General features: G+C 51.8%; 3 protein-coding genes across 8 annotated transcripts; 1 reads left to right on the top strand and 2 right to left on the bottom strand.

Moving 5' to 3' along the window:
* Positions 1 to 33: 33 nt before the first annotated feature.
* Positions 34 to 6,676, bottom strand: usp16 (ubiquitin specific peptidase 16). Of its 5 annotated transcripts, none has more exons than XM_077611799.1 (19): positions 6,350 to 6,676; positions 5,534 to 5,610; positions 5,219 to 5,418; positions 5,030 to 5,133; positions 4,815 to 4,930; positions 4,542 to 4,741; positions 4,358 to 4,453; positions 3,885 to 4,015; positions 3,692 to 3,779; positions 3,242 to 3,323; positions 2,932 to 3,023; positions 2,762 to 2,815; positions 2,340 to 2,465; positions 2,181 to 2,234; positions 1,198 to 1,711; positions 1,008 to 1,102; positions 767 to 853; positions 550 to 685; positions 34 to 478 (listed from the first exon to the last, which is right to left on the bottom strand). In XM_077611799.1, the coding sequence occupies exons 2-19, from the start codon at positions 5,592 to 5,594 to the stop codon at positions 363 to 365; spliced, it is 2,352 nt and encodes a 783-aa protein (XP_077467925.1). In that variant the 5' UTR covers positions 5,595 to 5,610; positions 6,350 to 6,676; the 3' UTR covers positions 34 to 362. The 5 variants fall into 5 exon arrangements, with proteins under 5 accessions (XP_077467925.1, XP_077467926.1, XP_077467923.1 ...); XM_077611800.1 differs by lacking the exon at positions 6,350 to 6,676 and adding an exon at positions 5,749 to 6,290 and having other exon boundaries at positions 1,204 to 1,711; XM_077611797.1 differs by lacking the exon at positions 6,350 to 6,676 and adding an exon at positions 5,749 to 6,290.
* Positions 5,773 to 7,975, top strand: rwdd2b (RWD domain containing 2B). Its single transcript, XM_077611802.1, has 4 exons — positions 5,773 to 6,684; positions 6,776 to 6,843; positions 7,200 to 7,559; positions 7,633 to 7,975. Exons 1-4 carry the CDS (start codon positions 6,448 to 6,450, stop codon positions 7,859 to 7,861), a joined length of 894 nt encoding a protein of 297 aa, XP_077467928.1. The 5' UTR covers positions 5,773 to 6,447; the 3' UTR covers positions 7,862 to 7,975.
* Positions 7,976 to 10,344: 2,369 nt separating this feature from the next.
* LOC144083784 (cell adhesion molecule 2-like) lies at positions 10,345 to 22,815 on the bottom strand. 2 transcript variants are annotated; one of them, XM_077611865.1, is made up of 9 exons: positions 22,557 to 22,815; positions 17,560 to 17,586; positions 14,787 to 14,936; positions 12,952 to 13,242; positions 12,700 to 12,858; positions 12,535 to 12,625; positions 12,273 to 12,451; positions 11,460 to 11,582; positions 10,345 to 11,344 (listed from the first exon to the last, which is right to left on the bottom strand). In XM_077611865.1, the coding sequence occupies exons 1-9, from the start codon at positions 22,609 to 22,611 to the stop codon at positions 11,226 to 11,228; spliced, it is 1,194 nt and encodes a 397-aa protein (XP_077467991.1). In that variant the 5' UTR covers positions 22,612 to 22,815; the 3' UTR covers positions 10,345 to 11,225. The 2 variants fall into 2 exon arrangements, with proteins under 2 accessions (XP_077467991.1, XP_077467992.1); XM_077611866.1 differs by lacking the exon at positions 17,560 to 17,586.
* Positions 22,816 to 24,152: the final 1,337 nt, after the last annotated feature.

A 24,152-nucleotide genomic window follows, 5' to 3' on the forward strand; every position in this document is an offset into this window, starting at 1 on the left:
AGATTTGGGACAAAATAAACAAGGTTTCAGAAATGTATTTTAATGTCCATTTATTTTCCCCAAAGCAATCTGCAAAAACGGCAACCGTCGTCTTCAAGTGGAGCATCTGGATGAGCGGAGCGGCGACACGAATCGTATCGCCAGATACGAGGCCTGGTACTTTATTTCATTCAACCTTTATCCAAAATAAAAATGCATTTGTATAAAATTGCAGCTCCGCCGTGGACTCGACGGAATTCCGATGCATTCGGGCACCCGTTGGCGCGCCTCCGCGGCGAGAAAGCAGCGGCTGTAAAAATGTCAGCGGTAAAGTCCTCCCTTATGGAAAGGCGGCCCCGACGTGGGCCAAAAGTAGGGCGCGCTTAGCCGATCCTCTCGTAGAACAGGAGGTAGGCTTGGCTGCTCTGCACTCGGCTCTCGGTGACCGGCTGCACGCTGGTGTCGCTGATGTGGAACCAGGACCCCCGCGGCGCCTCTCCTGGACGGACGGATAGACGGAGGATGGGTCCCCCGGACCCGCTCCACTTGGCCCATTCGCTCGCTCCTTACCGTCCAGCCCTTTGGATTTGGAGCAGTGGGGTCGCACTTTGACAAAAGCGGTGTAGTGGCCCGAGCGCATGGTCCCGCTGTGCTCCACGATGCCGTACAGGCCGTACAGAATCCGCCGCTCGCCTTCCGCCACGTTCTGCGAGGACGGGAACGGACATCCGCGTGGGTTTTGGCACTCACCCATTTTTGATGAGGCCCTCCCTCCCATGGTACGCACCTTACTCTTGAGTGCGCAAAAGGGGGCCAGATCCAGAAGCAGGGGGAAGGGCACGTGCCGGTTGACCTTGGAGATACCGTAACCGTTCTGGAAGAGACAAAAGGGACAAAAAGGGATTGGACGGGGAACTCCTGAACAGACGGTGGCCTTTTTCCGGCCCAAAAAGATAACCAGTTTGTTGTTCAGTCTGTTTTTAGGGGCCCTCTCGGACCCGACTAGGGTTTTATTGCATTTTTTTTACCTGCTGAAACCTCTTGAGGTGTAGCGTGAGCACCGGCGGAGGCGACGAGATCAGCATTTGCTTGGACGCCTCCGTGTAGACGTTCTTTTTGGCTCCTAAAGGAGAAAGATTCAAAGAGAAAGGTGTTTCTTTTTCCAACACGGACTGTTTTTCTGCTCCAATTTCCAGACGTTTGGTTTGGTGGGCTCACCCGCCGCCGCCGCCGCCGCCGCCTTGTTCCTGCCGGCGAGCCGTCGCGTGCAGTTGACGCAGAGCAGACTGTTGTTGTCGCTGAGGAGCTCCTCCTCGGTGAAGTGGAAGAGGCACGACTCCACCGAGCACTCCTGCTTGTCCGGGGACGGCCGGCGGGCCAGCGTCTGGAAGGCCAGCTCCGGGTCCTGGTTGACCACCCGGTACTCCTTGCCCCGTTCCTCCGGCTCCTCCCGCTCCTTTGGCTCCTCCCTCTCCTCCGACTCCCCCTCCCCCTCGCTGTCCGTGTCCGAGTAGTCCGCCGACGCGTCGTTCAAGCTGATTTTGCCCAAGCGCTCGACCAGAGAGAACTCAAAGTCGTCGTCGTCGTCGTCGTCGTCCAAAAGGGTCGAGGCCGAGTCGCGGGGCGATTCGGCGCCGCTCTCCGAGGCGCCGCGGCCGACGGGTGGCGGCGACGGCGACGACAGGCTACCCAGGCTCGCTCGGCTTTCCAGCTTGTGCTGCCGTTTTTGATGCTGCCGAAAGAGAGAAAAAAAGAAGACTTTTTGGGTTTGGGACCCTCGCAATTTGCTGGGGTTAAACAGCGGCAGGGGAAACTTTGGACACCCCCGACCATTCTGTTATTGTCAGCTTCGAAAGCGCCTTTTCTTTGGTTTCCCGTTGAAATGTTTGTTTTTATTAGCTTCGTTTTATTTCAAATGACTTTAGCCATAGCTTTTGGATCTTTAAATCATTTCTAATGAATTAGTACAAGTCTGTATTTAAATGCCATATTTGGGGCCCTGCTCATCCTTTTATGGATCTGATGCTAATTGACTTTCTGCTTCGGGCATAGCAGGACAGCACAATCAATCGAAAATTTACAAAAAATGCCATTTTGGGGTTACATGGTCGGTCGGGGAAGGGCGCCCAATGGTTGTCATACCGCTGTACGTTATAGCCCTGCATGTAAAATGGATGTTTTGCAGGTGAGTCATTATTTACAGATTGCTCCAAAAAGGCCTGCTGATCATGAAAATGAAAGCCAGTATCATTTTCCTGAGCAAGAAATACACAAAGTGAGTTTAGTAAGGTGAAAAGGGGGAGGGAGTTAGTTGACGGAGGGTGAACGCTGGCGGCGCGCCGGCGGCGGCGGCGGCTTACCTTGGCCTGCTTCTTGGCCTGCTTCTTGGCTTTTTTCTGCTGGTACTTGCTGCCGGCGGGAGCCTCTTCGCTTTCGCCTTCTCGCCCGTCGTCGCTCGCCTTGCTCGGGGGCTTCTTTCTGTACGCCTTTATCGGCGGGGGATTAAGACGTTGTATTTGATATTTTTCGAAGGATCACAAAGCGAGACTTCACAAACTTTAAACTGGACTGAGTTGAGAAACTCTGAAGAAAAGTAACGTGTTGAGTAACCCTAACTGTAACCGTAACCCTGAACCCTTAATTAACCCTCCGTGGTATGTTGCAAGTGCAATCAGCGGATGGCGGTCAGGTGCTTCTGGTTTCAGCACAAGCAACCCCCGTCGCTTCAAATTTGTTTGTCTGCGCTGTACTGGCAAATGAAGGAGAGCAAAGGCGGGCTCACCTGATCGGAAACCGGGAGGGAAAGATCCAGGAACATCTCGGTGACCACGGACACCTGTCGGAGCAAATCGAGGCAGCGTTGATCTGGGGCGAGGCCACGCCATACCACCAATGCCTCTCCAATGGTCCATCTCCATCTCCCCCCCATTGGTAGGCAGTCCACTCACTTACGGTTTTACAGCGCTGACACATGATGGTGCTGGTGATCTCCCCGCCGAACACCCGGTCCACAAAATTCTTGGGCAGGCCGTTTTTTTCGTACTCTGCGCTCCAAAGGGGGGGAAGATGAACATTTCCAATTGGGAATACAAGAGTAGACCGTACATTTTCAATGAGGACGCCCCTCCCGATTATTATTGCGAGCTGCCATTGACGGACATTTCTCGCCATCAATGACAGCTCGAGAATAAATGAGTCGAATTTCATTTCACCTCAAGTCATCCAAAAGAGGCGATTTCCAATCGCTCAAGTTTGGACGTACCTTTGACGACGGACTTGAGCTGCTCTTCGTCTTTGTGTTTTCCCGATCGCTTCAGGGCCTCCGCGATGGCGGTGCTCACCCTCTGGGACACAAAGGGTTAGCGTTAATTTGGCTTTGGGGACGGAAAAAAACCACCCGCCACCTGCCATCAATAGCAGCCAATTGACAAAATGCTAGGCTAACTGATCACTCTAAATTGCCATTGCCTTGATTGCTTGTTTGCCTTTTTATGCCCTGCGATTGGCTGGTCACCGAGTCAGGGTGTTCAAAGTCAGCTGGGATAGGCTCCAGCACCCCCGCACCCCTTATGCGGATAAGCGGATCAGAAAATGAAAGAAAAAAGTTGAGTATGAATGTCAATGTGCCATTTTTTAAAAGCACATTCGGATAGGCCGTGTTTAAAGTACGTGGCCATACGAGCACGCGGGCGGCTGTGTGTGTGGCACTTACTTTGCTTTCCTCCGCCCTCATGCCGTCCAGCAGGTAGCGCAGCAGCTCCTGGCTGTCTTGCTGCTGATATCCTTTAAACCTGGCGGCTCTGCCCCCCAAAAAAAAGACGGCAGAGAGAAAGCGTCAAAGTGGCGTCCCGCGCCGATTCGGCCCGTAGAGCGGCATCCGCCGCCGATTGCGCATTTGTACTGACTTGGTACAAACTTGCGTAAAGAGCTCCTGCGGCCTCACCACCTCCTTTTTGGACTCTTGGATTTCGTTGAGGAGCTGATTCATGGCCACGGTCAGCGAGCCGGGTCGATCCAGTTCCGCCACGATGCTTTTCTGCGTTCACAAAAGCGCCACGTTGAGAAAACGGAAAGGTTCAAATTTTCGAAATAGTCTGGGGGGCGCTGGAGCATTTCCAGGTCACTGCCAGTCCAATTTTCAGCCATTTTCAGCAGGCTTGCTGCTGATTTTGGGTCCCTTTCTCATGATTTGGGGGCTTTCCAGGTCACTTGCTCGTAATTTTGGAGCATTTGCGGATCAAGTCTTTTTCTGCTTTTTGGGGGGGGCATTTTCATATTGGCAGAAAATACATTTTGGCACATCTTTTGAAAACGACACATGGATTCCTGGCGAGAGCATATCCAAAACATATAGGTCGGGCTACGATTTATGGCGTACCAGTTTGGAGGGGGAAGCGGGTTTGACGCTGAGGCTGCTCCGGTCTTCGATCACTTTGCCCAGCGTTTGTCTCAGCAGCTGCGTCTGCGAAAGGTTCTGCCGGGAGGGAGGAGAAGGGATCACGGCTCCGTCCGTCTTTTCCGGCGCGCCGTCGTCTCGCCCTGGAATGTCTGGTAAAGCTCACCTGGATGACGGCGTTGAAGAAACAAGTGTTGCCCAGGTTGCAGAGCCCCCGTATGGGAACGCCCGGGTCGTCCTCGGCCTTGGACGTCGACTCTTTCCTGGCGGGCCTCCTCTCGCGGCTGCGGCTCCTCAGGTTTTCCCCGTCTTCGTCGTCCTTGGTCTTGAAGGAGACGCTCTTGGGCCGCGCCTCCGTCGCGCCATCTTCTCGGAGAAGACCGCCAAAGTGACCGAGGCTTCGCTCCGGCGGGAAAACCGTTCGGTTCGACGCCCTTACTTTTGGGACTGGTGGGCGCGGCGGCGTCCGGCTGCCTGGTCTTTTTTATGCCGCTGACGAGCTGGGCCAGCTGACTGGTGGCGGAGTAGCGCACCTCGTCGTCGCATTCGTAGCACCTGGCGTAGCGGGATGGATGTCAAAATGGCGGACCGAATCCCGCAGCGTTTTGGGGAAAAAAGAAGTCGAACGCATCACGCGTCCGGAAATCCACTTACCAAACACTCCAGCTGTCCAAACTGATCACCAGGCAATGCAAATCGGACCGCGGCGTTTCGTAGTGCTTGATGGCGTGCTGGTTCTTGGAGCTTCGGCCGCATCCCTTTCAAAAAAAGTCGCCATTTCATCAGACGCTGGACGTACAAAAGGCAAAGATACTTTTGGGGCGGAAAAGGAGAAACTTTTACTCTGTGGCCACATTTCATGCACATCCAGACTTCCACCACCGAATCCTTTTCGTCCTCAGAGTCCGGAGATGGTTTTCCGCTTACGTTCCTCTTGATTTCTTCATTTTTACAGTCCTGGCAACGCGTCCAATCCAACATACCCGAGATCTTCTTGAGAAGAGTCTGGTCCGTGCCTTTCCTAATGTGCCTGCAAGCTGGACCTTCGACGATTTGAAAAAAATAATAAACATTATTATTATTGATTTAAACAGCTTTCAAAAAAAGGGAAAACTAGTCGGCCATGACTTTTTTTTTCCACAATGTAGGCATGCTTACCGGTCATTTCAAACTCATCATCCTCTCTGGAACTCCTGACCTTCGCTTTTTTCTTTCCCATGTTCCCCTATTCTCCGCTATTACAGACGGAAATCACACATGACGTGTTTCTGTTGTAATATTGCTTAAAAACAAGACAATTACGTCAAGTTCAAAGTCGAATACGAGCACGCAATATCAAAACGTGATCGAAGTGCCCGCTTGAGAAGACATACTTGCCACGGACCACGTCACGCGTTCTCTTTCGTTTCGTGTACTTTTTCTTCCCGCCCGACGACAACATGAATCCAGACATGTTAACAAATGTTACACCGAAGTAGCCCCGGGGAGCACATTCGCACGCATTAAACGCGGTTTTGGGCAAATTGTAGAGCGGCCAAACATGTCACTTGAAAGCGATAGAGAACCGGAAGAAAAATGTAACGGCGTCGCTCTTTACATGTACTTCCGGTCAGTTGCAGTTTAGCCGTTAGCATGCGAGACTAAGACACAAATCTCGTACATATGCTCGCTAAAGCCTTTTTGTAATATGACTGCGGAGACGTGTTATTCACTGTTGGTATGACATAGTATTAGGAACTTTTTTTTTTAAGTCTGGCGTTTGTGCGTCGCCCAAAAGGTTCCGTAAGATAGCGTGTCCGTCGCTAGCATGTTTGGCTAGTGCTTGTCCATTTTAAATTCATATGACGGTGGCGGTGGGGCAGTCTAATGCTCTTAAGCGAATTTTATCCACGACCGAATTTATCACAAACATTGATAGCGACTTTGAATTGGTGAATTGCGTCGCCTAAATGATTCCGGGGAGGAACACGTTACCTGTTTCAACGTGGACGTGTCGGAGGAAACTCTCAAAAGTCCATTAAAAATGAGAAGGCACCCATGACAACGTTTCTCCAATCAAGGCTTCTTTGAGCATGTCCGTGTTCCGAGAACGCGCAGAAGCTCAGCTTGCAGAGCTGGACCTTCTGACCAGCATGTTCCCCACGGAACTGCAGATAGTGGACCAGCTGGCTCTGGCCGAGTTGCGGAATCAGGTCGAAGTCGAGGCCGAAGGCCAGACCTCGTCGGGGGAGGCGGAACAACTTCCTTCCTCCAGACCGCACTTCGTCATCAACCTGAGACTGGACGATGGCACGGGAGCCCCTGAAGGGGTAGAAACACCCTTTAAATGACTATTACCTGTCATGAATGAATAAATAAGTCATAATAATAATAATAATAATAACAACATCTTGTTGACAGGTTGATTTCATTCTCTCCTGCACGTATCCTCCTGATTATCCCAGCGTGCTTCCGGAGTTAACTGTAGGGTAAGAATTGAATGGGGGGTAAAAGAACCGTTCATTGGCTGCCAACACATCCACTTCAAGGGATGAGAGGCCCGGTGCCGTCAGTGGCAGCCAAACACCGATAAGTTGATAAAGCCTTGAGGGGGAAGGTGCTCCATGGCCAGAGGAAGAACATTTTTGGTTTTTTAACTCGTAGGCTGCCATTGGCGGGAGTTGTCGTCTAATCCCTTGGAAGTGCCAGCCTCGGGCTGATGATTCTTTTCAATGTTGACCGATATCAACCAATATGCGATTTGGTTCATTTGAAATAGCATCTGATTCAAAGCAGAGTATAAATGGAGTGCGGTAGAAATGAAGCAACTCTCGGCGTCCTTCAGGTGCGGCCAATTGACGCGAGCCCAGAGGCCACGCCTCCACTCGGCCCTCCGCGCCCACCTGGCCCGGGCCTGCCCGGGAGAGCCTTGCGTGCTGCCGGCGGTGGAGTGGCTCCGAGACAACTTGGGCGATTTCGTCCGCGCCTCACCGTCGGCGGCGCCCCCCGGAGACAACGACGATGACGGCGAGGGGGCCTTCGCGCGCCTCTGGATCTACAGCCACCACATTTACAACGCCGCCAAGCGGAAGAACATCTTGGAGTGGGCCCAGGAGCTCCGACTGTCCGGCTTCAGCATGCCGGGGAAGCCCGGCGTGGTTTGCGTGGAAGGCGCCCGAGAGGACTGTGAGGACTTCTGGGCAAGGTAATATATTCCATTATTATGAGTGATGAGTGTCAGTGTTTGCGATAATGAAACACCCCCCGCTTTTCTCTAGAGTGAAATCTCTCACCTGGAAGCGGATCACCATTCGCCACCGAGAAGACATTTCCCTCCGTCGCGGCTCGGACGCCGACTCGCTTCGCAAATTCCACGCTTTCCAAGAAGCGCTTTTCGACGGGAGCCGGGGTAAGCGTGCCGACTTGGGCTCGCTCTACCGCTTCTTGCGAGAGAAAGACTGCCACCACGTCTTCCACGCGTATTTCGGCGTGGAGGGACAGCGGTAAAGCCGAAACCAACCAACCAACCAAAATGGATCGGACATCCGTCAACGCCATTGAAAAATGATCGTGTGTGTCTCTCGCTATTCATGGCAGTGAATGATTAAAATGTTAATTTTATGTATTCGTGTATTCTTCCTATACTTTCTGTATATTTATGAAAGGTCAATTCAGGCATCAGAGGGTTAAACGTATCTCGATCGACGGTTCGTTCGAACACCGTTTTAGTCACGTTTAGAGGAAGTTCCCATTTTGACCACCAGGCGGCAGTGTTTACAAGCTCATCGATGGGAATTTACAGACGGCTAACGAAAACCATCTTTTGTGGGTCAGACTAAGGTGGAAACTCGATGTTTTTCACAGGAATGGGCGTCATCAACTTATACTAGGAATTGGTGTTCACAGTTATTGACCCGAGGGGCGTGCGTGCGTCCGCGCCTCCACTTGTTTTGCAGATCGTTAACAACCGGGATCAATAACGTCTTCGTGGTTGAATGATCAACTCATGCTTTCTTGTTATCGTGAGCCAAGCTCTCTTCAGGGGCGCATTTGTTTTCTCGAAGATTCTTCAATATTACTTAATTAGGTGGAGATCATTTCATGCTCTCAAAGCAGTGGATCGGGGGTCAGATCCGGGTCGCGCATGGCTTTTTGTGGACTGCTGTTTTATTTTTGTGTGTGTGGCCATCTCATCTCGTCTAATTGCATTCGATGGCGACGATCAAAATGTGCCATTCTATCAATGAGATAACTGGGAGTTAACGCTCATTAAAACGAAAACAAGCACTGCGGCTAATTAAGTCTAAGCGTATAAATTGTGTGATCTAATCCAATGAAATCCGGCCTCGCAAATGAGTTTTTAATTGTCGCACCCATATTTTTTGTTGGCTGCCCATGCTGATTTTTTTTTTTATATCTCTTAAATTATGTATTGTTTCATTTTGTGTTCCACTTCTCCTCACATGGGTCCCGAAGCCCAAAAAGGCAACAAAATGACCCCGTGTTGTAAAACCTTTGAACGCACCACCTAGCCAATTAGCAATTTTAGAATTTTAGTTAGCCGGCAAGTATTCTCCCCGCTGAGCCCTTTTCACCCTTTTCACCCGTTTCTCCGTGACGACTGGAGCAGATTTTCAGGAAAAGAAATCCATAAATAAAGAAGCCGGCGTGTAAAAAAATAAATAAAGAAAGAAAAAAGAAAAAAAACACGTCTGCTGGCGTCGTTTGCCTTTCAAGGGGAATTCGTTTCAATCAAACAGATGCGACGCTATGCTACAGCTGTGCTTTGATTGGACGAGCCTCCCGCTTGCCGCCGCCGTTCCCACTTTAATGAAGTCTCTGGCGGATTGCGGTCCAAACAGATGGCGCCGTATTTATTGCCACAGGTACCGACCGGGCCTCCGATGACAGCGTTTCCCTTCTCGCGCGCCGTGTGCCGCGGGGGTGCTTGTTTTTAATTAGATCCTCCAAATACAAGGCGGGATAAATCAAAGGGGCGACGCCACGCGACACGCGCTCCCCTGCCAGATTATTTATTGAGAAGGAGTTCATTTTAGGGCGCATACGGGTCACTTCCTGATTACTTTGGGGCATTTCCTGCCGTTTTTTTAATAGGCCAAGTCGATTTAAAGCAGGGATTGAGCTAATGGCCGCCGTCCGCCCGTGGCGTCGACCTTGAGCTAACGTTTGCCTTTCCGTCTGTGAGGGAGATCATTTTAGGGCTGGCTTCCTGTTGACTTTGGGACATTCCCTGCTGTTTTTAGTCCAAGACCTTTTCAAGCGGGCGGGGCGACCGATTGAGCTAATGGCGGCCGTCCTGCTGACCTTCAGCTAGCGCTGAGAAGGAGTTCATTTTAAAGCACTGGTGGGTCACTTCCTGTTGACTTTGGGGCATTTCCTGTCGTTTTTTTAAGTCAATCTAAAGCAGGAGGCCCGCCTTTAGTTCCAGGATGAATTGGCCACACCCAGTTAAAACGGATTGGACGTCGAAGCGCCGTTCGTGGTGCAGAAAGAGGAAGCTTTAAGTGACAAATGCATGCGGACACTGGGCTTTTTTCCCCCCCGAAGCGCGTGTGGAGCGAGGAGAATGTTTACTACCCCCGATGCATATCCAATTAGCTCTTAAACCTTAGCCGTTATCTTCCTTTTGGGGCTTCAATAACGAAGCGCCCCGGCTGGCCTTTGTTTGTTCGACCGGCGGCGGCGGCGGCGATAACGTTTCTCAGCCGGAAAGCAAAATATTAGCTCAAGGTCAACGCCGCTGGCTAATGGCCGCCATCCGTCCTCCACGCTAAAAGCCAAAATAGCTTTTTGAGCTTGGTTTTCTATGATTTTTGATTTGTAGTCAACCATTGAGAAAAAAAAAAACTGTCCATGGTCCACCCGTAGGCGGCAGCGTCGCTTGCATCGCATCCGATTCCCGCCTTTCGGAGGAAGACGCCGACAAGCTTGGCGGCTAGCGGTCGTCCGTCAAAAGCACGCAAAGCAAGTTCACTTGAAATCCATATTTTAATCCAGACTTTGTCTTTTTTTGTTTTCTTTGATTTACAGCGGCAGCGTTAAGAAAAGGAATTTTGGATCATAGTAAGCGGAGAACAAAAATCTCACACTCTCACACTTGTAGCCCCTTAAAAAGCAAATGACTTGGTGCAAATTTCAAAGTTGTTTTTTGGGGGGTGCTTTTTTCTGGCTTTTTTTTTTTTACAAAATGAGTTCTCGATAGCATGAAGAAGAAGGGGGAGCCTTTTTTTGTGTTTGTCGACGTGACGTTTGATTCGCCAACGCGTTTGCAGCAAACTCAAAGGCCATAACGGTGATCCTTTTGTCCATCTTGACACGAAAACAAATTCAACAAAAGAGTGGATGGATGGTGTGAGACAAGGACATGGATCAGAACAGCTAGAATATCTGGATTATACCGCCGTTAGATTATAATATGTCATCTATGATCATAAATATGTCTTTTTTTCGCTAGAGCATGAGGAGCACGCTAAAAAGGAACCCAAATACTTTTTGGGGGGTGAAAGAGTCACGTCGTAGTCTTTTAGGGGAATAAAAGGTCACTTCCTCTCGCCAATTTGTGCTTTACAAAGAAATTGCCGCCTCGGGGAAATGAGAACAATAACGGAATGGCCGTTCTTCGTTCCAGGATTGTGCTTTTATATTTTGAGGGTGGGATGGCGCCGAGAAAAAATATTTAAAAAAAAACCTCCAACTGGACTTCTGCAGAAGATGCTGAAAAACAAAGATGGAAGGCCCTTGGACTTGAAGGGTGATGTGAGTCGAGAAGAAGAAGAAGAAGAAGAAGAAGAAGAAGCCTGGAGGCCGCTAGAAATGACACTCGTGTTGTCCCAAAGTAGAAAAGCAAAAGTCAAATAAAGTATTCCTTCTTCTCCTCGGCGTGCATGTGGTTGCCCTCCGCGTTGATGATGGCCGTGTCGGCGTCCGGGGCGTCCTCGGACCCCTTGGCCTCGTGCGTCAGGTACGCGCCTGCCCGCAAAACAACGGAAAAGGCCGCTAAGGTTCCACGTTGGTGCCTGTAATCTCGCTGGTTTTAAAACAAACCAACAAAAAAGACGTCTACGGCCGTGATTGGCCGTCTCACCTTTATGTCTGGCCAGGTAGCGTCCCAGAAGGATGATCAAACACAAGGTGACAAAGACCACCACGGCCACCACGCCGCCGATCAGAGCGTGGTCCGGCCCCTGCTGCCCCACGGCGTTGGGGTCTGAACCCACGTGCAAACAAACAAAGCCACATTTCAAAAGTAGTGATGTGGGGCTCGTGCCGTGACAAAATACGTCAGGGGTCGTCGGAATATAACACGGGTCAAACGGCGGACGCCGTCTAGCTAAAGTGACTAAATGAGCTGCTACGCGATCCGACCAACGTCGCTAACAGCGACCGTTGTTAAAACGGCAGTCGTGGTTTTGTTTTTGTTCTTTTTTTATACGGCAGTACGGCAATACGGCAGTGGTGGGCGTCTTTTACGGCCAGCGCGCCGGGCCGCAAATAAGGCAATTTTCCAGCTTTGTTAGCTCATCCATCACCGGGACGCCACGACGGCGAGCAAACTCTGCGGGGAAGGCGCGCTAGGAGGAAAATCAAACAATGACTCCAACGCTCCGTTGGCTTCTCTCTCACCCGCGCAAAAGCGGCGCTCTCTCGCAAGCGGGAGCTCCAATTGCGTCGAGCGCGCCACTAGGCCATTTATTTGTCCTATTTCTGTCTCCGCCGTCGCCTTGTTGCCGGCTCCGTTCGGTCTTTATTTGGCCGTCGTCACTCGCTTGTATATTTTATTCCTTTAAACTCATTTGCCTCTCCTCCCGATTATGTTGGCTTTCCGTCCGCTGGGATCGGCCCCGGGAAGCGGCACGGGGACGCGCGCGGTACGAAAGACGTGTGAATTTGGGCCGACCGTATACGAAGAGCGGGTAGTCGGCGACGCCGGCGCCCAGGTGGTTGCTGGCCTCGCAGCGGTAGGTGCCGTTGTCCGTCTTGTTGAGCGCGGTGAAGGTCAGCTCGCGGCCCTCCACGATCAGCCGCTCGGCGTCGGGGAGCTCGCCGCCGTCCTTGCTCCACACCACCGGCTCGGGTCTGCCGGAAACACGAAAAAGGCATTGAGCGCTGTGGCCGAGAACGCCCGCCGCCCACCGCCCGCCGCTTGGAGGCCAACTCACACGGGGTTCCCCCTGGAGACGCACTCCAGTTTGAAGTAGTGGCCCTCCTGCGGGACGCCGGCCAAAGGGACGATCTTGACGTTGGGCGCATCTGCGAAGGCCAGCTGTCAGTGGCTCCGCCCCCTTTTCGTCCGGCCACCCCTCCCTCGGCCGGAGCGGACTCACAGTGGACCTCCAGGACTTCGGTGGTGGCGTACGGCTCGGCCAGCGACACGTGTTCCGCCAGGCAGGTGTAGGCGGCGCCGTCGTCGCCGCGGTCCACCCGCAGGCGCAGGCTGCTCCTCGCCGTCCACGATTTTCCCGAGGGGCTGACCTCGGTGGTACCTTGAGGGGGACGCAGAAAGGGGACTTTGTGACGACGACGCCGACCCGGGAGCTAGCTTTTGAAACCAGCGAGATGAGAAATAGCTGGCCCACCTTGGACCTCCTGGCCGTTACGGAACCAGCGTATGCGGGCGGCCGGCTTGCCCCCCGCCGAGGCGCAGGCCAGGGCCACCGCCTGGCCCTCCAGGGCCGGCGCGGCCGGGCCGGTGATGACGGGCCGGCGCGGCACCCCCAGGACGGCCAGGAAGGCCTTGGTGGTCCTGACGGGCATGGTGAAGAGCGAGCAGGTGTACTGGCCCTCGTCGGACAGGCCCACGTCGTTGATGCGGATGCTCAGCTCCTGGCGCGACGCTCGCAGTAGCTCGATGCGGTTGTCCCGTAGGGCTGCCCCCCCCCAACAAACAAACAAAAATAAAGCACACAATTCTTTTAAAAAAAGAGCTTGTGTCTGCTTCTTTGATCATTTACTATTAATTCTGGGACAGAGGTGACGGGGGTATTTGACACGTGGCCTAACTATTTGACAAAAGGGCTGTCTGCACTGGGTGCGGGTGGGGGTGCTTTGGTTTCATACCTGTCAACCTCTGCCGATAACTGCCCTTATAAATGATTATGATTCCCCTTACAAACCCCCAAAAAACCTTACTGTTTGTAAGGTTTTGGGGGGTTTTGAAAGGGGAATCATAATCATTTATAAGGGCAGTTATCGGCAGAGGTTGACAGGTAAGTCAGGTTTCAACCTCCAAAGAGGAAAGCTTTCCACAATACTAGTGTCCTACATGTGCAATCAGTGGATTGCCATCAGGTGCTTCTCTTGCCCAACCCCCGTCCGTCGATTCAACTTTGTCAGCTATGTATGTGCCGGATGGCTTTGCAAAGCCACCCCTGCCTCCCTGCCAGGTATAAACTGTCAAAAGCCAGTTCAAGACTTTTTTTGGACCTATTTCAAACATGGGCCATCAAAGTACAAGTGAGCGCCTCAAACAAAATGAAGCATTGGACATATGAAGGAAGACAAAGCATCCCATAAGACTAGGCATTTATTTAACAGGGCTGGGCAAACTAAAAAAAAAAGGAGCAAAAGTGAGTGGTTTGGTTTCAACCTCTAAAGAGAAAAGCTTTCCACAATACTAGTGTCCTACAAGTGCAATCAGTGGATTGGAGTCAGGTGCTGGTCGTTTCAGCAGGCGGCCAACCCCCGCTGCGCTTCAACTGTCTTTCTTGGAGCGCTTGCACCAAAAAGCGGCACCAGCAGCACCAGCACAGGCCTTGAGGACCGCCCACTTTGCCCACTTTGCCCAGCCCTGTTCTTGTCACTTCCTGCTGAATTTTGGACCACCCACTTGTAGTTTCCAGCTGATTTTGCCTCACTTCCTGTACACTTCCAGGGGCCATTTCAGGTCCATTTTGGATCATTAATTGTTGATTCTGGGACAGGAGTGGGCAAAGTATTCCCCTGTGGGCCGTCCACAGCGGGTGCGAGGGTGCTTTGTTTCCAACTTCTAAATCTCCACCTCTTGATTTCAGATCACACACAAAAAAGCAGACCACCTTATCTGGAATCCTTTGCTTCGGGGTAAATTTGAATGTTGTCTTTTTCCTTTTTAAAAGGCAACAAAAAGCCAATGTCTTATCGCTGCATCCGCTGCCTACTGGGTTTGTTTTTCTTTTTTTTCAAATGATTATGATTTTTTGATGAAACATTTACACATAGATTTCCCCCGTTTATTCCCATTTCAAAATATATCCCATTTAAATGTGCCCATTTCACGGCAGGCTTAGATCTGTTTTTGATTTTTTTGGGGGGGTCAAAGTCAATCTGTGGCCATCTTTGGTGCAAAGTTTAAAAAGCAGGAAGTCATGTCACTCTTGTTGGATGAATTGGGGAAAATGTGCTGTGGCTCTCTCTTGCGCACGCGCTTTCTTACCTTTCTTGTCGCCGAAAAAGAGCGTCTGCTGTGCCGGGTTGGACCACTGGAGAGAGGTGTTGTCGTTGAACTCCACCCGGCAGGTCATGTTGGCGGCCGAGCCCTCCAACGCCGTCACGTTCTGAGTTATGGGGAACTGACCATGGGCACCTGTAGGGGGAGCCAGAGCGCACATGAAGGCGTGGTCAGGCCCGGGACTTTCGCTCTATGTCGCTAGCGTTCGTGCGCTCGCTCGGCCTTCCGTAAGCCGTCTCCTTTCCAATACCATGTACGCCGTCAAACTTTTTGGGTCCTACGACCTGCACGCTCTATTTTGTAGACCGGGCTGCTTTATTTTTAGCCTGAAAAATTCAATGACAGCACCTTAAGACGGAACGAGCGTTCTCAACTTTTTTTATTAGCCTGTAGGGTACGTAACCGCTGCTGAGCTTTGGGGAAATTAATCGAGCCTTGATTTTGAGCATTCGACCGGCCTAGCCTGCCTGTTTCGGGAGCGAAAAAAGCTTGAACTTGAACTCGCCACCCTCCACATCAGAACAGCCAAGCGGACGTCCTAACCGCTGGTCCGCCGCGGCACCCCGAAGGGGGACGGGGAGCCGGAAGGACGTTGTGGTCGGAGCAACGCAACGGAGGGAGTGCTAATGGCGCCCGCAGGCGACGTCCAGACCTAGCCGGTACGCCGGCCTCATTAGCGCCGAGACCTCCCCCCGGCACCTTCCTTGACCCCCATTGTCCCGACGTTCCCCGGTGGCTGCATATAGCCGCCGGGGTGCCGTTTCAGCGCCTAGGCGGGGCCTCCACGTTTGACCGCTGTTTTCGATCACAAAAACGGCCGACTTTCACGATTCCCTTCTAATAATTCCAATGGTGGATTACATTGACAACATCCTAATAATTGACAGCTGTAGACGTCCAATCCATTTCTCACTTTGAACGGATTGGACGTCTGCCTTTGACAAACATGCTTCATGAGAGAAGCCTTAAAAAAAGTCTCATCGCCTCTACCAAGATGGCCTCAGGCTGGCCATCTAGGTATCCACATTAGCCGCAACACCATTTCCAATCAAATGATCCCATTCTTTTTCCTTCCTAAAGGACGTCACGCTATTTGATTTGTCAAGGCTTTACCCGTACGTCGGCGCCAGAAAGCGCAAGTGTAAAAAGGCGCCAAGGTCACCGCGATGAATAGATTTGGCCAGAGACGATCCGTCGCCCCCCCCACCCCCGAGACGTCGTTCATATCGGCGCCCCGGGCTAAATCGTGTCAAGAATGCGCGGCGGCGGAACCAAAGGCTGTCTCGCCTCGACGGCTCCCGTGACAGCCCACGCGCAAATAAGCGGGAAGACGAGGAGCTGGAAGGAAAATGCCGTCGTCGGTAGGGATGTGCTTGGCCCTGCCGTGCCTTGGCGTATTTTGACGTGCCGCTGGATTTTGGGGATTCCTCTGATATCTTGGAAATGTATGAGCCCCAAAATGACTCCCGGGTGCCCAGATGTGATGGAAAGGGACCCCAAAATGGCCAAATGCCCTAAAAATCACCTGCCATTTTTGCTCCAGAAAAGGCCCTTTTTAATTAAAGGTAATATTTGCACGGCCTGGCCGTTTAGCCTCGGCCAATTAATTACAATTTGGTGGAGACGCGGCACCGGCGGTGATTAATTCCCACGTTCCCGCGGGTGTGTGCGCGCCACGGGAGCAAGGACGCAAATCTTTACTTTTTGGGTCAACAACAACAACATTTCTGACCGTGATTTCCATTGGCTGCACGCCTCGAAAACTTTTTGGGGGGGAGCCTATGCTATGGCTGCGTTCAGACTTTTTGGATGATTCCATTTTTAAGAAAATACATTTAGTTTGGATTTGGTGGTAACCCTAACCCTAACCCTTGTGTCCTCCGAGGCAACAAGATGACGTCACCTTGAGCGAGCGACAAGCCAAAGAGGAAGAACTCAAAGGAGGAGGGAAAGGTCAGATGGGTCAGCGGCCGTCATCGCTCACGCTGACGGAAACGCCGTTAACGGCGATAAAGATTGGGCGCCCGCCGAGCGATTTGGCTCCTCCGTTGGAAAGATTGAATTCTTTAAGTACGCCGGCTAATGAGCATAAAGTCCAACTCTGACCCATTAGCGCGCCAGAGCTAATGGCTAAATGACCTGTCCGGCCAGCCGGAGTGAGGCGCGATGGCTTTGTTGAATGCCACCATAACTAAAAATGAAACTTACTGAAAGTTGTTTTTTTAAAAGGAGTTAATGGCTTCTTATTGCCTCTCATATGAGATATTACTCAATATTTTGTTGTTTTGTTGAATGCAACAGTAACAAAAACGTGCAAGTAAGAGAAAGGTTTTTTTTTGGTTTGGGTTTAAAAATTTGATGATAAAAACAATGCTACATCTGTAATGCCCTGGCCGTGGCATTTCATATAATATGTGACTCAATATGACTTCCGATGACTCATTTTTCACCTGGTGACCATCGAAAATGACTCAAAACGGGCATGGCGACCGCGTCGATGATATGTTCCCGCGCTTTGTGTTCCCCGCCCGTCCTTGCATCCCCTCGCTCCTGTTCTCGCTGCGCATCATTACGTGCCGTACCTGGAGCGTCGGCAGAAGGATGGCAAAAGCGTTTGCCCCGCCGGGGGGGGATGCCGTATGTTAACGCCCCCCTCTGGAGGAAGAGCGCCACGTGCGCTTTATGGCTAGCTGTGGGTGTGCCACATAAATCACGGAGGAAGAAGGAAGGAAGGAAGGAAATGGAGGCCATAACTCACCTCTGGGTTTGCTTTTTGTCCCTTCCACTGATAGCGTGAAGAGGGGGGTTTGGGGGGGTTTAGGACGGGGGCCGCAGCAAAGCCAAAAAAAAAGAACAGCAGGTTAGATAGCAACGACACACTGATCATCGTCAGTCATTTCTACAGCACACGGCCAATCGGAAAAAGGAGCTCCTTTGCGCCAAATGAAAAAAGAAAAGACAGACGGTGACCCCAAAATCAATCAACAGGAAGTGCCCGGGACGTGTTGGAAAATGAACCGGAAGTGACTGGGCTCCAATGCTCCAAATCATCAGATTGTCCTACGGCTTTTAAAAGCATTCCACGTCTTTGCGCTTTTTGGGCACTAGCTAGCTAGCTAGCGTAGCACTTTTGTTGCTGATGGGAAGTGGGCGCCTCGATCCGTTCGGCCCGAACGTCTCTCGGCCGAACAAAAGTTGCCGACGTCTCGGAAAAAAAGAAAATAGCCGCACTTAACGGGAGAGGCGGGGTCTCCCAAGAGCCGCCGCCGTCCGTGTCGGCTCAGCAGATGAAAGGAAAGCGGCCTCCTCCGCAAACGCAAACGGCGCGTCAGCTTTTCTGAGGCCCGCCGCTAATACAGGTGCGCCGTTTCCACGGAGACGGTCGAGGGGGCGGGGGGGGTATTGTTGGGTTGTGGATCCACCCCAAAGAAATCCACCGGAAAACAAATAATCCGTCTTTCGCGGAGAGATCCGTCCGAGACGGCGAGGGAAACAGATGGGGGCGGACCTCGTTAAGGCCGTCCCCCCACCTGTCCCGCCGCTCCAATGTTATTGGGGTGGCCCGTGGTCAAAGTGGCGGACGTCCCGAATAACAACTTGCTTTCAAGGTGGATGAAAGAGGGCAAAGGCCGCCATTTTGCACTTGACCCATTCCTCTCCAGTGGCCCCGCCCCCCTCCCCCGTCTCGGCTCTTAACGACTTCTTTAATCATTGATTTGACTTTCTAGCTTTATCTCTTGACTTTTCCTCCGCCGAGGTGACGCCAAAGTCATTTTTTACGGCCGTGACCAGGTTTTTGTTAATGGAGTCCAAATGCGGACCCTTTAGCGAGCGCCAAGAAAAGCAGAATGGCGGTTATTTAGCGCCGACTCGGCCGATGAGATTTCCTCCGCGCGGCTAGCTCATCAGCATTTATGGCGGAGGAGCTCGGCGTTCTTCTTCTTCTTCTTCGCGGCCCGATAACTTCACGCCTGAATTTCCACGTCCTCGACCATTCTCGGCGTCCAATCGGAGTTCCGCTGTCCATCGGTACGTCTTTGGCTTTCGCCGAGTTAGCGAGCGAGGCTTTAACCTTCAAACATACGCTTCAAACGTGACTTCCCGAATCAACAGAAGCGAATCCATGTTGGTCCATAAAACAAACGATCCCTGAAATCCAGATGTCGGGAAATGGCCGCACTTTCCCAATGACGCCTGCTCTTGTCACCAGGCGCATGGACATTTTTACCGCAAAAACAGACGTTAGCGATCAGAGTCTATTTGGCAGCAGATGGGGGGAGGGGCTAAGAGATGTCATCGGAAGTAGCGCAAACAGAAAACGACGACGTACAACAGGAAAGTCACGTTTTTAGAGGACAAAAGGGGCATAAATCAAGCGCAAATGAAGATTTTGACAGCGCAAAGGAAAGGTGGCATTTGCCAGTAGCTCATCGGTCATCAAAAAGCGGAATACGGATAAAACGATAGCCCTAGGGAGAAAGATTTTGACGGCGCAAAGCAGCATAAAAAGCACGCTTGATGACGGAAGAACGTTTTAAGGCTGATCCCGCCTGTTTTCATTTGCTCCGTTTCCACTCAAGGACGTTTCCCAGGTGCGCGCTCGCTGCTTGCTATATGAAGAACGTACAAAAGGGTCAAATAGGAAAGAAAGTACAATTTCCTGTGTCTGGAGGCACAAAGTGACCTCAATTGCGCCTTTCTGGAGGTCGCGTCCTCACCTCGCGCTCTAATTAGTCTTTTTCTGTCACAGAAAGACAAAAAAATGACGGCTAGGCCGTCATTTTGTGTCAAAAACAATAAAGAGCAAGGCCACCTCTGCCGCCATTTAGACCACATTCGGAGCGGCCAATAGTGGAAGAAGATGACGGACGCCTTGAAAGCGGGCGGGAAATAAATAATGGATGGCCTCCCAATTGTTATTCAGGGACGGTCCAGACTGGGAGGAGGAGAAAGACAACGGATGGGACCAATCCGGCCCTCACGGAGAGACCAAAACTTTGCGGGAAAACGCCGAACGGATCGACCGTGGGCGCGTTTCCTTGCTAAAGCCGAGAGCTAATCCCCTCACGCTAGCCGTCTAAAAGCGCTATACTATTAGCTCGTGTCAAAAAGTAGACTCGGGCAGCACTTTCCGAATAAAACAAGAAAATAGACGACGTATGTGTCCAATCGGCGACGGGCTTACATCGGCGCTGTTTGCGTTGTTCCAATTTCCTACACAACATATACGGGGCTGAGCGGGATGGAAGTAATGTCAGGCGTATTATCAGTTTCAGCTTCAATTTCTTGCAAAAAAAAAGGCTAGCCGCTGGCCGCAGTCGTGAAACTAAAAGGGAGGAGCGCCCGCCGGCGAGACGGCCCTCCGTCGTCGTACTGCGCTATTCTAGCCAAGAGCCAACTTCTTTTTTTGCTTTATGGCCTCCATTTTGAGGCTCAGCCACGGCCAATCAATCCAATTCGGACAAGTGAAGTAAAAGCATAAGAGTGGTCCATTTCTTGCTTTTCAAATGTCAACATTTTCTTTTTGAAAAAATGCCTTCCTCCGCTAATGGACGTGGCGCCGCTGTGACCTGGGCGCCTAAAGTGCCTGGACCAAATCCATTTCATTAATGGCGGCGCCATAAAAATGGGCCTTGGGGAGCCAAGCTCTTAACACCTCCGCTCGCCCGCTCGCTCATTCGCGCCCACCTTCAAAAGGATCGGACGTCTAGCACCGTCAACGGCGGACCGGGAATTCTAAGACCAATTGAAAGTAGGCAAAATCGGTAACGTATCGGCAGCCAAAACGCGTTACGGGAGCGAACGAGGCCGGTGTGCGACGCTTTGATGGATTTGCGCGCGGCAAAGAAACGGGATTGGCCGTCTCCCGTCGCTCTCCCGACGCCGGCTTTTCTCGTCCTTGTTTATTTTGTCTTTGTACGCTAATCGATGTTGACGAACGAGCGGCCGCGCCGCCTTTTATTCCGATAGCAACTTTCCATTATCTCTCCCGATGCGTCCCCTCCATCAAAGTGACAGGGGTCGGCCAGGGGAGGGGCCGGGGGAGGAGCCCGGCCCACGCTCGCCGGCCCGCCAACCGTGCCCCGCCGCCGTCTCCCGTCCATCAAAGTTGGGGACGCCATTTTAAAAGCGTACCGGGGCGAGCCCTGGCAAGCGTGTGGGCTGGGATGAATGAAAATCCTCAATTCCTCGACACCATGACCATAGCGGCTTTGATGGATTCCTAGAGATGATCCAACTCCCCGCGATGGCTGGTCTAATAGCGCTTCCACCTATCACCCCCCCGCCGAGCCCCCCGCCCCCCTCCTAACTTGGCAGCCAAAGTTCATTTGCGGTTGCAGATGTCTCTCTCGCAGGAGGGAATGTCAAACGCCGTGACGACAGATGGCGACCGCCCCGGAGCCCGGGCGGTCGCCGGGCCTCCGCGAAGAAGCAAGCTGAAGCTTTGCAAAATCCATTTCACGCTCTCATTCATTCATCGATCAAATTGACGGTGGCCCGCCGTCACAGTTCAAATGGATGGGAGCTCCAACGTTCACAAAATGAACAGAAAGTGACCCGCAAATGCCAGAAACTCACGGGAAATGACCCGGAAATTCCCCCAAACCAACAGGAAGTGACCGGTGAGCAGCAACAGACCCAGAAATTCCCCATCGTGATCTCAAATTTGTAGGAAATGATGCCGGAATGCCCCAAAATGCACAGGAAGTCAGCCAAAATCAACCTGGGATGCTCACAATTGTCCCATTTTGCTGGCGGCAATTTTTCTAAGGTGGGTCAAAATGAACACAAAAAGTCAAAGATGAAAATTCACCCCGCCCGCCCGTCGTCCATTTTGTGCCGTTGGAAGCCTTTACGATTTACGTGGTGCTGCGGCTCATCTTATTGATTCCGGCTTTGTTTACATGTGAGGCTAACGCGATATCTCCTCACCGCAGACATGAAAATGACAAGTCAGGGCAGAAATTCACCCCGACCCCCCCACCCCACTCCACTCCACTCGTAAATGAATCCGCCAAGCTCGTTTTTCGCCGAGGTCGTTTCGTACGGAAAGAAATGCCCTGGGAGTCCAGCTCCAAATTCATTCGAACACACCGCTGACGACAACGGCCGTCCAATTGCGGCTCCTAAGAACCCAAAGAATACGAATCAAACGCATTTATCCCTAGTAGACGGCCAATCCGTCATGAAGCGGGAGGTCGGCGGCGAACGACTTTGGAGGCATTTACGTGTTGTCACTGGCTATCGGTTGGAAGGGAGTCACTTTCCAGTTCAGTAACCTAAAACCAACCGCAAGTGACCCAGAAGTGGCCCCAAATTTCCCAGAAAGTCACTTCATTCATTCACTCAGATGCGCATGTACGTGCATGTGCGCGTGGAGGGGCGGCGGCTGCGAGTGCGTGTGTGTGTATGTGTGTGAGTGTGTGTGACATAGACTAGAAGGTGGATTTATGTAGGGTGGCTTTGGGAGGAGGACACTTTTTGTAAATGGCTTCACACGTTCCTGAATGCGCCAACTTGCTCCCAAAAAAACAACAACACACACACAGACACAGCAGGTAGAAGAAGACAGGCTGGAGGTGACTGCAGCAGGGAAGCAAGCAGCCACAACAAAACAGAAAACAAGCCGCAAACTTGCCGCTGCGGTGTTTCACGCCAGACCACCATGGGGAGCACCCCGGGGTGTGTGTGTGTGTGTATAGGGAGGAGAGGGTGCTAAGGCCACGCCCCGGTGTCGCAGCATCAATCACTCACCTCCAAAGATGCCCAAGCCGGAGAGGAGGAAGAGCAGGTGCCGCCGGAGCATCATGGTCGCCGCCGCCGCCGATGCTCGAGTCTTCACGTCAAGGGGGGGGGAGAGCCCTGAGGGGTGGGCCTGGGGGGGAGGCTCACTTATCCGGATGGTTCGCTCGCATGGGAGGAGGGGGAGGAAGTCGCGCGGATGGGCGGGAGGGGGGGGAAGATGTCAGACGCCGGTCCTCTACGTGCCGCAGGACGACGCCGACTGCCGCTCGGCGCCGTGCGCCGTCCCGCAGACCCCGCTCGACGCCGATGCCGATTGGACGGCGGCGGGAGAGATAGCCCCGCCTACCCGGCTGCAAAATAGGCGATAGGATGACGCACTCCCCGGACGTTTGACGGGGTGAGGCCAATTTGAAATGTCCCAAAGTCAGCTGGGATAGGCTCCGGCAACCCCCGCGACCCTCGGGAGGATACGCGGGCGGTCCACAAAATGATTGAATTAAATCAAACAAAAAACAAAGACTTCAGATAGCCGGTTCCCACTTAGTCAGGGTAGAACAAATCTTTTTGGATTGGTAATCTCGGTGGGTACGCATGAAGAAAATGTCCAAGATAAAACACATTTTTGATTGGCAGCTGAAGAAGGAATTTTAGTCACCTGTGGGGAGAGATGAATAAAATCTCAACGTAATCTGTGGGTACGGATGAACAAACCGCTATAGATAAATGTATCAAACGACTTTTAGTTATATAGTTTTTTATTTATGTATTTATTCTGATAGCAGCATTTTAATGGCGTTCCTTTCTGATTTGAATATTGGTGCAAATGCTAACGTTTATCCTCTCACGCCACTAATCTATGGCCCCGTCTTGAAAAAAGTTCCAATATTGCCTGACCCTGACTTATTATAGTGGCATTGTTTTTCATTTTATTTCTCGCCTTCACCGCGCCAACTCTTTTACCTTAATCGCAAAGTCAGATTTCCACAAATTGGCCGCTTGTTTGTTTGCCGGGCTTTCTCCACAAACGGACAAACGGACGGACGTCCGGCCTCCACTTTGCGCGCCCTTGGCTGGCCTGGGCTTTTTAGAGCGACTAATGAGGCAGACTCTCGGCTAAAAGACGTCCGTAAATGAACGGCGGGAATAAAAAGCCGAGCCGCGGTCGGCGGCGCCACGAATTTTCCCGCCACTTCCATTAGCGGCCTTTTTAGTTTGCCGTCTGCATCACGAGCGCACGGAAAGAAACTTCTTTTTTTCTTCTTCTCCCAAGCAGAACTACTCCCACGTTTTTCGTTTTTGGGGAAAAGCGCGAAATTCCGCCGCCGCCGCCGAGTTCACGGCGCAGCGGCCATTCATTATTCACGCGCGGATTAAAATTTGATCAAGGAAACATGATGAGTAAGGTGCGCGCAATTACGGGCCCGGCCAGCATCAAAGCCAACTAACGTTCATGTAAATAAGTGATGGCGTGTAAAGGAAAAGCTTTCCGTCGTTTTGCGATGGGCAATCTCGCTGGGTGGGTGGGCCGGAAACTTTTACAAATGTTTGCGTCTGCAATTTTACGCAAAGTATTGCATTCACTTAAAAAAAAAATCACTTACCGTT

This window comes from Stigmatopora argus, chromosome 10 (genome assembly GCF_051989625.1).
Source record: "Stigmatopora argus isolate UIUO_Sarg chromosome 10, RoL_Sarg_1.0, whole genome shotgun sequence".
NCBI classification, from domain to species: Eukaryota; Metazoa; Chordata; class Actinopteri; order Syngnathiformes; family Syngnathidae; genus Stigmatopora; species Stigmatopora argus.

Coding starts and splice junctions, on each gene's coding strand:
- LOC144083784 (XM_077611865.1), bottom strand. CDS start 22,611: ATGATGCTCCGGCGGCACCTGCTCTTCCTCCTCTCCGGCTTGGGCATC. Junction 17,587..22,556: donor CGGCTTGGGCATCTTTGGAG/GTGAGTGATTGA, acceptor TCACGCTATCAG/TGGAAGGGACAAAAAGCAAA. Junction 11,345..11,459: donor CTACCTGGCCAGACATAAAG/GTGAGACGGCCA, acceptor TTTTGCGGGCAG/GCGCGTACCTGACGCACGAG.
- usp16 (XM_077611799.1), bottom strand. CDS start 5,594: ATGGGAAAGAAAAAAGCGAAGGTCAGGAGTTCCAGAGAGGATGATGAG. Junction 5,419..5,533: donor TGATGAGTTTGAAATGACCG/GTAAGCATGCCT, acceptor AAATCGTCGAAG/GTCCAGCTTGCAGGCACATT. Junction 2,466..2,761: donor CCCTCCCGGTTTCCGATCAG/GTGAGCCCGCCT, acceptor CCGCCGATAAAG/GCGTACAGAAAGAAGCCCCC.
- rwdd2b (XM_077611802.1), top strand. CDS start 6,448: ATGTCCGTGTTCCGAGAACGCGCAGAAGCTCAGCTTGCAGAGCTGGAC. Junction 6,685..6,775: donor GCACGGGAGCCCCTGAAGGG/GTAGAAACACCC, acceptor TCTTGTTGACAG/GTTGATTTCATTCTCTCCTG. Junction 7,560..7,632: donor TGTGAGGACTTCTGGGCAAG/GTAATATATTCC, acceptor GCTTTTCTCTAG/AGTGAAATCTCTCACCTGGA.